At 32.2% G+C, this 13,817-nt stretch overlaps 1 protein-coding gene across 1 annotated transcript in view; it reads left to right on the top strand.

Annotated features, from left to right (window-relative positions):
* Positions 1-49: 49 nt before the first annotated feature.
* LOC117123907 (fermitin family homolog 2-like) overlaps positions 50-13,817 on the top strand; it is a gene marked incomplete in the record, with an annotated part of 60,327 nt that continues 46,559 nt past the window's right edge. The window contains 1 exon segment of the mRNA XM_033269974.1: positions 50-93. Within this exon segment, the coding sequence (XP_033125865.1) occupies positions 66-93 (28 nt within the window).

Here is a 13,817-nt window from a genome sequence, read left to right as displayed (position 1 = left end):
TTTGCTTATTTTATTTATTTATTTTTAATAAATGATATACACATGATATACACATCGGAGGCATTATGTTGAGGCTTGTGGAGAAATTAGACAGTAAGTATTCAGAAATTGAACATTTGAAAATTTTAAATTACTGTAAGGAATAATAATGTTTTGTTTGCTAGAATTAATTATTATTTTGCTTATTTTATTTATTTATTTTTAAAATTTTATTTTAATTTTTTCAATCCAACTTAGGGTCTGTACATGTATACTGTTAGCGCCTTGAGACGATTTTATTGTGGAAGGCGCTTTACAGATATCCTACCACTACCAATGTCATAAGCTTTTTGGGGTGTTCATCAGTGTTGTAACTATCAGGATTTGAGTGCTGGCTATTGAGGCCGGGGTCCAGAGGCCCGCTTAAGGCCCCGGTGGGGTGCATGGGCAACGCCCCATTGGGGGTCAAGGGGCGAAGCCCCCATTGAAGCTGAAAGGATTTAGCTGTTTTATAATAATTTGGAGAGCTCTCTCACCTCTCTCCTAGCATGTTTTCACATACCATTTTCACAAGTTATTATTTGTTTTTTAAGAAATATTTTTAGTTTTTTTTTTTGTACAATGACTCACTACATAATTATACTTCAGTGTCAAGTACAGTATTATAAAGGCGCCTTTTAACCGGACTATTGTCTCAGTGCGTGAAAGTGCATTGCTTTCGATTGGGAAAAATTACTTTTTTAACCATACAGTATGCATCTCTCAAACTCCCTGCAATATACATGTTCAGGAAAATGCTCCATGAAACCGCTCTTTATTTTTTCATATTTACAATTTTGATTGCAAACAGTACGTTAAAATGTACTAATAAAACCATTGGAATGGAAAGATCTAGTTTTGTATTTTATTTGCTTGAAAAACTTCTTGGTTGAATGATTTCTTCGATCTTCAGTAAGCTATCTTTTGATTGATGAAGCTCAGCTGGCTTGTTTTCATTGTGACTTACGATGCATGTAGCTAGTGCTTTGCGGCCCCAGCAGTGTGTTTAAAACTGGTACGGTAATACTCAATCAAAGCCTACCATATGTACGTACGTCGTACTGACATGTTACACCATGTACGTTTTCGCTTGGAGCTGATAAATTGTGATTTTGGCAGAAGTTCCCGTCCAATCATTGCTGATGAAAACTTTTCATATATTTCGAATTGAACACTACAATAACAACACTCATTATTTTTACAAGGCTTTATTGTATTCAGAAATACGAATGTCATAGGCTCATAGTGGTATATTTCTATAATTAATTATTTATACTAGTACGAACCATCGGCTTGGCAATCCGACTGGACATCACATACAACCATGTACATTTTCGTGATCTCCGTGTTTTGTTATTTTTTTAAACGTGGTTGGACAGCAGAAGGGCCATATTGCATTTAAACGCGTCATGAAAATAATTATTTCAACAACCATTGATTAAATGCTGTAGAAAAATGTGGAAATATAGTAATACTGTATCATTTTGTCGTGTTATCCAAGGCAAGCTAACTGGGGTAGGTTAATTTGGGCTAGCCTAGTTAGTACTAGTAATAATAATAAGAAGTTACATTTATATAGCGCATATTGCACAGTGCCTCTATGCGCTTTACATAAAATTATAGAAATTATAGAAAAGATGTTGAATTTACAATATAATAGGGTGTGGTGTAGTAGTAATAGTCAGAGAGAGACAGCTAGCAGGCTGCAGGTCGCATAATGTTCGCCACCGTTCGTGATTTGGAATTGTAAGTACGAATAGGTTGATATCTAACTGGTGTAAAATAGGAAGCATCCCCAATTTCGGGATCCAAATTTTCGACTTTTCACATCGGAATATATGGTATAATATATGAGTGTGATATTTTAATATTTTTACGCACATTTTGTGCCACTGCCAGTCGGATTTTCAAAATTTGTTCTCTGTCCCAGTTACTAGATGCTAGTGCCAGTCATACCCCGCCAGCGCCAACCGGCGTAGCTACAACGCCAGTGTTCATAATTTAATTGTTTCAAAGGTTGAATTACGGTTATTTAGCTTTGCATTTTACAACTGTCTTCATTAATTCAGTATACAGTATTCATGGAGCAATGCATACCAACTTATTTGAAAAAAATGTAGAAAACATATGCCCAATAGACAGGACTCAAGGCCATCCTTGACAGACAAGGGAATAATGTAAAGGTGAAAGCATATGGACACCAGAGAAATGGTATACAGTAAGTAATTTTTAATGTACAGTACTGTAGGAAGTACAATAGTGTTGCTCTGGTTGAATTCCATTAAAAGTCTACTAACATGCTTGTTTTTTTTGTGTTGATTCTTTGACAATTTTAGTATAGATTGTATTCAAATGCTATTTTTAAGAATACAATTTTCCATGAAGGTTAAGATTTTTTCCAACCCTCACAAAAAGTGTGATAAATAGTGCGTCAATATGCGGTGTAAAGTTTGTACAGTATTGCCAGGTAGGTAGGCCCTGTGGAAGAACAGTGGATTTCCTATTGAAGACGTTCCCCAGTATAAAGAATAAAGAAATGAGAACTAAAATAAAATTAACAGTAGGCCTTACATTGAAATAGACATATTTTAAATCACAATGTCCATCTAGTAACACAGATTATCACAAAGCACTTGCAATTTCAATAAATATCATATATATAAATGTACACCCTAATGAGCTACAATAAGCTAGTAAATAATACAGTAAAACGTCCATTTTACGTACCCCTTGGTACCAAGGGGTGTTCGTAAATTGAAAAATTTGTAAACTAGATCAGGTGTCAGTTTTCAATACCTAGTCCTACAGTAGCTATCCCTTGCCATTGAGCGCCGATAGGCTGACGGCGACCAGTCCTAGCACAAACAGACAGTGCAGCAGTGTGGTGTACTGCGCTAGAGCCTAGCTGAATTTACCTTCGATAAAAAGCAAATTATTTTAATCGCTGGCATTCTTCCACTTAATAACAAAATATTGTTTTAACTCTTTTTCAAACATCTGCATGTTTTTGGACCTTCCTACAGTATCATGTTCTTTCTAGTTGTTAGGTCGACGAATTGTGTTGTATACATGCATTTTGCGATCATATCTAGCATTCACGATGTCAATAAAGTTTTTGACCCAACACTCTCGTAAGTCATCATAAACATGTGCGCTTAATCCGACGACACTTGCGATGGTAGTTCATTGTTCTGCTTAGGTTTATTACATTACTATAGTGATTATTATACCAGAAATGTAAAGAAAGATTGTACTATTAATAAATAAATACAACAATACAACTTGATTTTATTAAGAAAAATACACATTATCACTTTGTAAAACGTGTGCAATCAGACTTTTTTACAGTAATAATTGATAGATGATGTTGTCATCAGGTGCAAAGATCATTCGTAAAATCGACTATTCGTAAAATGGACGTTTTACTGTACTGGTATTGAAATTTCCTATTGAATTCACTTAGATCTACAGCAAAACTAATTATAATTCCAATATGTTTTATCATTTTCTTCATTATCTGGGCTAAATGATTGTACATATTTTATAGCTTCTTGGACTTTAAGCAAGTTACATTTTGAACCAATGTTGATTTTATTTTCAAACTTACTGTATTTTGAAATTTGTAACTAAAATGCAGAAAAAAAAAATCAACATATTTTGTTATGCTGGTTATAAATAAACTTAAGAAAATTTTTGAAGTGTACTATAACATTCTTTAAGAGTTATGATCCAAGCAGTTAGGCATACATTACCCTATTCATACCCAGGAAAGGTATGGAGTAGGCTATTATTCCTTTGGGAATACACATGGCATAATTGCACTAAATCATTTGCTTTTTGACAAGGACATGACCTCTTCTCTCTAGTTCTGAAAGAAAATTCTGAGAATGAGATTAATATTTTTAGAGCTTTATATAATAGACGTTAGGCATTGTATTAATATAATAGTTTATCAAGCTGATCCCGTTCAGTAGGAGAGTGACAATCCATCTTTAATCATAGCTCTTATTTTAAGTATTGTTTTCAACATTATTTTCTACAAGCAGCACACAGCCTATTTTAAATCAAAGATTTTGCTGAAAATTCTCCAATGAAAATTCTGTACTCTCAGCAGGAAATTTCACAATAAATTACATTGAAATATAAATTTCAATTCAAAAGTCCTTGATCTTCTCAAGGATGAGTGAGGTGATCTTTATGGTGAGTCATGGATCAAACCAGGAGGTCTACCATATTATGATAAAAGAAAGCATGTTCCAATGTTATAAACAGTCATTTTATGCAGTGGTCTGATATTTTTTTCATGCAGGTTTGTTTAAATTGTAGACATTTTTAGAAATAAATTATAAACTTAAATTGTATTTCAATTCATCAGCTCCCTCGATTGGCTACAGTGTCACAGTTCCTGATTTGGTAGTGTACTGTATTGACGTTCATTACCATTGATCTATTGATGCATTTTTCCAAGTTTTAACAATTATCTTATCTTGTACTCAATCTTCTTTACGTTTTAACTTAAAGTGCTGTTGAAATCATTGTATTGTTGAATGGGAGATTTGTAGGGGTAGGAATGCCAAAGTGTGGTAATTGTATAATGATAAACTCAGAGCTTCCCTGTCTTACTTGTTATGCATCGGTGGTCATGAAGAATGTGACCTATGACCCATGGCCTTGCACGTAATAACATAGAAAATAACACCTCTAGCTAATCTTCATTCATCTTGCAAACAAATGCAATTCATAGCTGCAACTCAATATATCTTGCTCTTCCTTCCCATTTTTCATAGTACAACTTCAGTACCAGTAGTTAGTAGTAGTAATGTCTGTATACTGTGCCTTGTGTTTGTACCAAATCTCCGTTCTTGTTTTGTTCACTGTGTAATCCAGTTGAATGTGGCTACATACAGTAATGGAATAATTTATGGCTTTTGGATCATTACTCTATCCTGCTATCTAGGCAGATTCATCCCCCTGGAAGTCCCCATAATGTTCTTTGTGCCATTAATTTATGACTTATTTGAAGCCCATTCTAACCACATGAGGTAAAAAATGGCAGCTACCATCCAAAGCTGGTTCTGTAGCATTATTCATGTTCAGGGGGTGTTGCTTCAAATCGGATACTGTAACTTTGAAGGAATTTTTATTGAGTTGTCTCTGTATGTAACAAGCAGTGTCATTTGTACTCTAATTCTTTGTATTGTAATCTATATATTTCAATTAATTAAGTACAACTAGGTCATTCTCAATCAATTGGTATTTAATTCGCCATTGCAAATATTTATAATATACTGTAATAAAGTGAATACTTTTGGAATAGATATTATTGTCAGTGAATGAATGAGAAGGCCCATCAAATTTGTTTCAGATATGAGCATGATTTTGTAAAGAATTACAGTAATGAGAATTATGTGGTAAATCATTTGTCAGATACAGTACTCTATAGTAGGTGTGTAGACAGCCCTTCCCCACACAAGCCATTTAAAAGAAATTGTCCCTCAGGCCTTGCTTTTACTTCAGCAGCAGTGTAATTGTAAATTAAAATAAACACATTTTTTTCTTCTAAACTCAATGTTTTAGAGGAAAATGAGTAAACAAGTTGGAATTTTGATTCGATTTATGTGGTAGTTTTCACCAGGTGGATAGAATTCCGTGTCTTATTACAGGAAGTTAGGGATGCTAAGTTCCATTTTATATTTCAACAATAGTAGAATGTAATGACATCATAAAACTGGTTTTATTCAATGACCTGGCCAGTGTCTGAAAACTACTGCCCAGGCTGTTGACCTTTGGTGGCATATTTCACTAGACAAGTAATCCAAGTAGGAGTTATGATGGACTTAATTATGGTAATTTTGAGTGATATACCATTCATCTAATCAATTGTGTCAAGTTTTTTCCAAAACAAAAAAAAATAAAAATAGAATTTAGACATAAAAATACAGTATACTTTTATAGTAACATTAAATATCAGTAGCATCAATCATTTTACATTATAAAATTTAAATTTAATATAAAAATGTTAAACAGTGTCTCATCCCCTCCTATCCTTTCCATCCATATCCATATCATAAGTTTAAGCTACGTCTTTTTTTTACTTTCATGAGGTAAAACACCATAGAAATTCTGAAAGAAATTAGTCATTCTCATAAGTTCGACTAAAGTGACACAGTACTGTAGGCAGGGGACTGAGTGTGTTGAAGGCGTCTTATAAACTAGAGTAAAATTCTAGTGAGTAAATATATTACGGATAAAAATCGATGCGAAGTAATCCAACGCATTTTTATTTCCTCATCATAAAGATTGTAACAATAGGATGCTTGGTAATCACCTGCCTAGCACCTTCTCTCCACCATTACACACGATGACTCATCATACAAAGCAAGGAGTTCCCTCAGATGAATCAAATATCATCCAAGTAGTAATCAAAATCATGAATTAAGATATAACAATTACTGATCCTATTAAAATAAATTCTACAAAGTGTGATGTTTATTTGACAAAATAATATTAACACATGTTGGTTTCTGTAGGAATTAATGATTAAATCTTGCTTCTTATAATTATCCCTGTTTTTTCAGCGTAACCTAGTTTGTTAAGTTGAGTGAATGACACAAAGAAAATTCCATCGTCAAGAATTAGCATGAATATCAATTACATTAGATTTATAACTGGCACCTCATTGTTTTGGACTGTGGTAATGTTAGTACCTTTGGGTATAATGAGAATCTGGCTATATTTAGGTCAGGTATTTTGAGTTAATTAATCCAGTGAAGCTACTAAATTTGTAATTATTAGTGCATGAATCAACTTGATAATTCCTTTTGATAGTAAATTGTTCTGAGGAAATAGATCTTAGAATTGTTTGAAGACAATTGAATTATGAAGGAAAACATTTAAAATGAAATAATGTTCATATTGTATACTGTAGTACAGTACTGTAAAGTTGAACCACATACCATGAAAGTAATTCTATAAATACCTCCATGCTATACTGTAGCCAAGTTTAAAATACAAAGAGCAAGTCAGATAGTGCAATAGGCTAGGTTTTATTTATTTTCTATTTTCACCAACTTGAAGTATTATATAGACATGCCAAACAAAATAGTGATTAATTACCAATTAAAAACTGAAAGTACTTAGCTTAACCCTTATCGTGTCGTAGGCGCAATAGTGCGACAGCGAAAAATTTACCGTTGAATGCCCTAGGCGCACTAGTGCGACACATCCAAGTATAGGTGGATTTCGCCCTCTATACTGTCTATAAATTCATTCTTTTATTGAAAAATATTTTATAAATCAAATGAAAATGTCAACTTATTTTTGAAAGTTTCAGTATGGCCGCGCAGCAGCGATATACTGTGGAATGAGCCATACACAATGTTTTTGATGATAATAGTGTGGATAGAGACCAGGAACATTTTTGTGGAATTATAATTGTGTTTCTGTAGGCTAGTGAGAGTGATGGTTATGATGGGGTAGAAGCTAATTAGTAATATCGCCGGTGGTGCAGCGGGGACGAGGTAGGACTAGGGCCTAGTCTAGGCCTAGACGAAGTTAGGCCTAGCCTGTACAAAGAAATAGGCCAAATTGGATGGCAGAAACGGAACATTTCCCTGATTGTAAAACAATTTTTTGACAAACCAGTATCACATATAGAATATATATATATTTATTGTAGGATTATTTTTTTTATAAATAGTTTTTTGTTTAGGGTTCAAGAAATATGTGAAAATTTCATTTAAAGAGAGATACTAATTTCTGCCGTGTAATTTAATGTAGCTTTGTAACAAGTAAATTGGCATGCCAGAATGTCACATACCAGCGATTTTCAGCATGATAAGGGTTAATAGTTCTATAATGTAGAAAAAAGTAAAAGTAATAGTAATTTTTTATGGTCATTCGTACTGAACTATAGCACTCCTTTTTCGGTCACAAAGGTACAGTTCTTGGTTATAAATAAATGCATGATGATAGATGATAATTAAAATACAGTACTGTAGTTAGAGGAAAAAATACATGAAAAAAAACATTGAAAAGAAAGATAATAAAATAGTTACTGAATTACTTTTAGTTTCAGTTTTCGCTAAATAAAGTAGGAATGATGATGAGGATCAATATAACATGCAAATTCGTAAATTCAATCGAAAGTTTATTTCGAGTGATACACCAGAATATGGAAGCAGTCAAAACTTCCTGAAGCAGACATGGTCGGCAAGAGGCAGATTTCTTTAAGGTGTTTTACTGTTAGAGCAAAATAATAGAAAACCATTTCTTGTGATTACTGATTGTGTACAGTATACTGTATTGTGTATTTTAAAAATGTTTTTAGTTTTATTTTTCTGTAGTTGATTGTTGAATTGATTTTGCTGCGCATAAAAGTATAGATTTATACTTTTGATTCAAAAATGGCATGTTATTGATAAAATATTATACAGTCTGCAGGCATAGCCAGGAAGAAACAGTTATATGTTTATTGTGCTTTTTTTTGTCTCTATATTGTACCTTGTTTAATTTTAAAGGATGATGCTTAATGTTGGTTGGATTTGATTTCCTCAACATTCTTAGTTACAAGTAGAGGTAGGCCTACAGGTAGGTGTGCTTGTTTACTAGAAAATATATAATCATAGTGTCTGAACCTTTTCCTATAGTACATTTGCTAATTAAGTACAGTAACTTTCAACATGGATGTAAAAAATATTTCCATGCTTTGAAAATGTACATACTTACACTGAATTTGGTAGTGATTGTATCTCTTTCTTTGTTTAACTATTATACAGTATTAATTTATTGTAGTGTTCAAAGAAAAAGTTGGATTTGTTTCTATTGATGATGATAGTGAATTTATTGTTGTTTTCTTTTCGTTTATGTAAACCAAAATATGACATCAAGTTAACCATTATCCAGTGATGGTTATTAAGTTTTTTAATTTTAATAATAGTAATGATATTCATAGTTTTTAATTATATAATTACTTTCATTCTTCATTTTTTCAAGCAAAAGGAATTTTATGAGCATTTTAGTTTCAGGTTTAGATTAACGTATATTTAAATTCATTTCAGTACACTTTTTTTTTTTAATAACCAGTTCAGGTTTAGATTAACGTATATTTAAATTCATTTCAATACACTTTTTTTTTTTTAATAACCAGTAAAATTGTGCCCAGACTCAGTGTTCTTTATATTTTGGCCGATTTCAGGCTCAAAATGGTCTTATTTTGTTCTTACTTGTGTGACACACTTTTCAAACATAGAACATTGTTATTGTACAACAGTATACACTACTGGAATGTAGGTAAAAAGTGGCCAAGGAAAAAATGGTCCCTGAAAAAATGGCCACAGAAAAAAGGCCTGGTAAAAATGGCCCCAAATGACAGGTGGTACACCTACTGTACTGCATATAGAGGGTATTACATAGTCACACTTACTGCACATAAGGTAGATATAATTGTTTGGTTTTTCTATTTTTTAATATAAAAATCTCATTTGACATTTTACCACAGCCTCAATTTGTTCTTATATTGTTCTTAATTTTTAAGTAATTTCAGCCTCAGTGTTCTTATAAAATGTGTTAATATTAAAAAAAAAAAAAAAATGTGTTGTCCTCGTAAGTGTTAAGTGCCTCTGTGTGTTGTTCAAGTATAAAATAATTTTTTCATTTTATTTTCTATTCCAACCTATGAAACAGTTGATCCTAAACCAGTATTGAAAACGGGAAGTTAAAATAACAGTTACAACAGATTGTTAATTGCTTTTTCATGTATCTGAAAGGTCATAAACCCAGAATACAAGCCTAGTGTCATATGAATTTGTAATTAGTTTTGTACTGTTTTAATGGTATTCAGCTTTACTCATCTAGTGACAATATTCCTTGTACTGTACTGAGTCGTGTAGGAGTCAAGGTAATATTGTGTTTTAATGTATTCACCACTATGCTCCACACATAGGCATACAGCAATGTGCTACACACCCCTCCCCACTCACAAGCATACAGTATTTCTGACTACACACACAGTCTTACCTCCTAAATTACATTATCCCTGACTACTATACATAAAACATTCAATAGAATATTCAAACTTAAAATTAATTAATAATTATAACTTCATGTTGGTATCACAGTTCAACTACCGTACTGTAAACCCCTGAAAACACATACTGTACCATCCTTGACGTACAGTATTTATTATTTTTTCATTTTATATGTAGGCCTACAGTACTTGTTAATATACTGATTTCCAAATACTATCTTTGACCAAATTTTATATATACAGTAGCATGCTTTTCCTACACATTGATATTGAGCTGCTATTATACATTATTTGTTTTTATAAGAACCAGTAAAATTTGGCCCAGGCTCAAGATGTTCTTATTTTACACCGCCATATAGTACTGTACAATCAGTAACCCTCTTGTTGGCATACGAGGACTGTATGAGAACTGCTGGTGTGAGGGGAAAATTTCAGCAAAAACTTTTTTTTAAATTATGATAGTTCCTTGATTTGAGGTTTGGAGATGTACAGTAAAGCTACTATAGTGTTTTTGGGAAGAGTTACTTGATCTGAAATTACTATACAGGACTTATATAGCACATATTACTCAAAGCATTAGTCAGGTCATATGAGGTCAAATTATCCAGAATAAAGAAAGATGTCTGTCTATTTTTATCTATTGGTTAAGTTTTAAAAAGTTACATGCTTCTACCAACTTCTCATGGTAGTGTTTCTGATTCAATTTGAATAGCACTCGCAGGTACGAATTCTAAACATGCTCCGGAGAGTATTTGGTACAACCGATTTCTTTCGTTTTGTGATCCAATGGGCTATTCAGTTAGCAGTATAATTTATAGCCTACAATTGTAACAATTTACGTTGTAAATTTTCCAAAGCACCATGCCTTTTGCTATAAATTCTGGTAGACAGGACATCCCATAATAAACACTATTTGGAAAATGTCTTGTTTATTGTAAGAAAAAAGCAATCAATGGGTTTGCAGTATATATGACTATTATTATTTAAATAATAAATATGTTTTTGTTGGCAGCTAATTTATTTAAAATTCAGAAATGTGAAAAATTTGTTAAATATTGAAAATTTTAAAATGTAGCCTGTTAAATTTCAGGTACAATATGTCTTATACAATATGAGGAAATTTATAAATAATAGTTTGCATACATTTTATTAGAAATTATGTTCACTATTTTCAATAAAATGAATGTAAGACAGTACTGCTGTAAATATTACCAATGTCGACTGAGTTTTAACTCTGGCACTAGGCTTTTATGAATGTTATTGACATGGATACACCTATAATGCAGTCTATTGGTTCTCATAAATATTCACACCTAGAAATATAACTATACAGATTAAACAGCTGTATGTTATAGGACCCATGGAGCCTTCTCATTTTATTAACTAAATTGAGCCTCCCTTAACATTTTAAGAGTTGATATATAAAAGTTTCTGTTCATATCCAACAGTTGGATAAATCTCTCTAGTTTCCTGGACAGGTTTGAAAGGAATCGGTCCCAACTTGTCATCCTGTGGTTAGTGTGTATATGTGCAATTTAGACACATGCTGCTTTACAACAAATCAAGGATAGGGATATGTGGATGTTTACATTTCAACATACTGAAAAGAATGAATATGTGCAAAATGACAGCTTGGTAAAAATGATTTTAGCCATATAAGTACATTAAGATTGTCTGGTTTTTGTCTCAATAAAATATTCAAACTTGAAATTAATTACATATGTCTCATGCTAGTGTCATAGCCTTCTATACTCTGGTATATTAACTACTGTAATGAACTATTAGAAAACTTACTTCAGGTTTGTTGAGGAATATCATAATCAGATTCAAGGAAGGGGAGGAGGTTTTGGGTAGCCTGCCCCTATTTTTATGAAAATACAAATAAATACTGAGAAGAAAAGGAAATGAGTTCAAATTTAACAGAACACTGAGACTGTGAAAGTGCCATTTCCGGCCATCTGAAGGTTTAAAAATTCAATTCTATGAAATAGGATGGGATATAATATACTGTCAAATGTCAATAGAAATTCACCTTTCGACAGTACTGTATTAGGGAGAATAATTTTTTTTTAAAGGGAATCAATAAACCTTCGCTTCTTTAAGGATGAATAGAAAATGATGTATTATGAGATGGTTTCAAGTCTTTGAACCCCCTACTGAAGTATTTCTGAACACTCCCTTATGAATACCTTTTCCACAGTCACATGACTACCAGTTTTGAGGTCATTTTGTTGAGGTCAAGGCAGTTGATATCCTGTAAGACGAGATATGATCAGATTAAAAAGGAATGTTGTCCAAGCCCCAGGCTGGCATTCCGTATTCCAAGTGTACACCCTAAATAGGCAGCACATTGAAAGCTAAAATAGGCTATCACATCATCATCACCTCCTGAGCTGAATTTGACAATGATATGCCAACTGTGGTGCAGCCCAGTTGAAACCCATTTTCTATATGATGTTGAACTGTGAAAGAGATATTCACTCTATTTTTTGTATTCCAGTGAGTGAATAAATATGTAAATTTTATAATGATGTTAAGTACAATATGTTTTTTTATGCTATTTGGCCATGAAATTTCAATAATTGAATGAAATTATGAATGGACGGAATAAATAAATAATTGATGATTGGGAATATAGTACTTTATTCAGATGCTTAAATTTAATATTAAATTTATGTTTTTTCTTGTCATGTCAATTATTATGTCAAGTTAATACAGACCAAATATAAACTAAAGAAGGTAACGATAGACGTTTTGGTTATTCATTTTTTTTTTTTATCGATAATAGTAATAAGCACTCACATTGTTACCTCAATGCAGGCTCTTTGGGTTAATCAACTTAAGGTAATTAATTAGTTGGTTGCCAATACCTACAAAATTAATATAATGCTTTTAATGTTTGTTAATCCTATAAGTTAAGCTTTGTGTTGTGTTGCACTGTACTTGGCCAAATACTTGGCCTTGAAATTCATTTGTACATCTGTGACCTTAGGCAATGGGATGGCATCAATGGAAAAGGCCTATCCCATCATTCAATATTTGATTAAATTAGTTTTGATATAGAAGAGTACAATAAGGATAATTGCCAACTTCTCACATACTAGTACTGTACGTATGTAAATTTTTTTTTTTTTTTAAATTAACCATAATTATTAACATTTAGACCTATTCAATAATAATAAAACAAATGACATAACACATAATTTGAACATATTTGATAAAAAGAAATTTTGAATTTCTATTCATAAAATAATCCAGTGTTATTCTGGAAATACAGTAATGTTTTGTTTTTTTTATCATTTTACAAGGTTTTTTTTTATAATAATGCCATTGTTTTGTTACACTTTTATGATTCCTCTTATATTAAGCACACAAAACAAATACACTTAGCTGTATAGCAATATATTTTGATGAGAAACAATACAAAATAAAAGTATTAATCCCTTGGTCGTGAAGTACTAAGTCATAAAATTCACAGCATTCAAAAAGGGCAGTGGGGACTATGTGCCTAATAAATAGATCTACTGCACTACTGTAGCCAATTAGGAGTGGAGAGAGCTCAGCATGTTTCTACAGGTATTTTCATCATATTCTCCAGGATTAATGCAGGTGCATCATAAATTATCATGAGATCATTGCTACTTTAAGTTCGGCAAATTAATCCTTATGCATAACAACAGGATGTATATTGTGATAAACGTTGAGTCACCGTCAAAATTTCCCTCAAAAAATGTAAATTATGATATTAATACAGAAAAAAGACGTTGATTAA

This window comes from Anneissia japonica, unplaced genomic scaffold (genome assembly GCF_011630105.1).
Source record: "Anneissia japonica isolate Jap-2015-1 unplaced genomic scaffold, ASM1163010v1 scaffold287736_len1891122_cov214, whole genome shotgun sequence".
Lineage (NCBI taxonomy): Eukaryota > Metazoa > Echinodermata > Crinoidea > Comatulida > Comatulidae > Anneissia > Anneissia japonica.
Note: the sequence above shows the minus strand (reverse complement) of the source record. Positions and strands in the feature narration are given on the sequence as shown.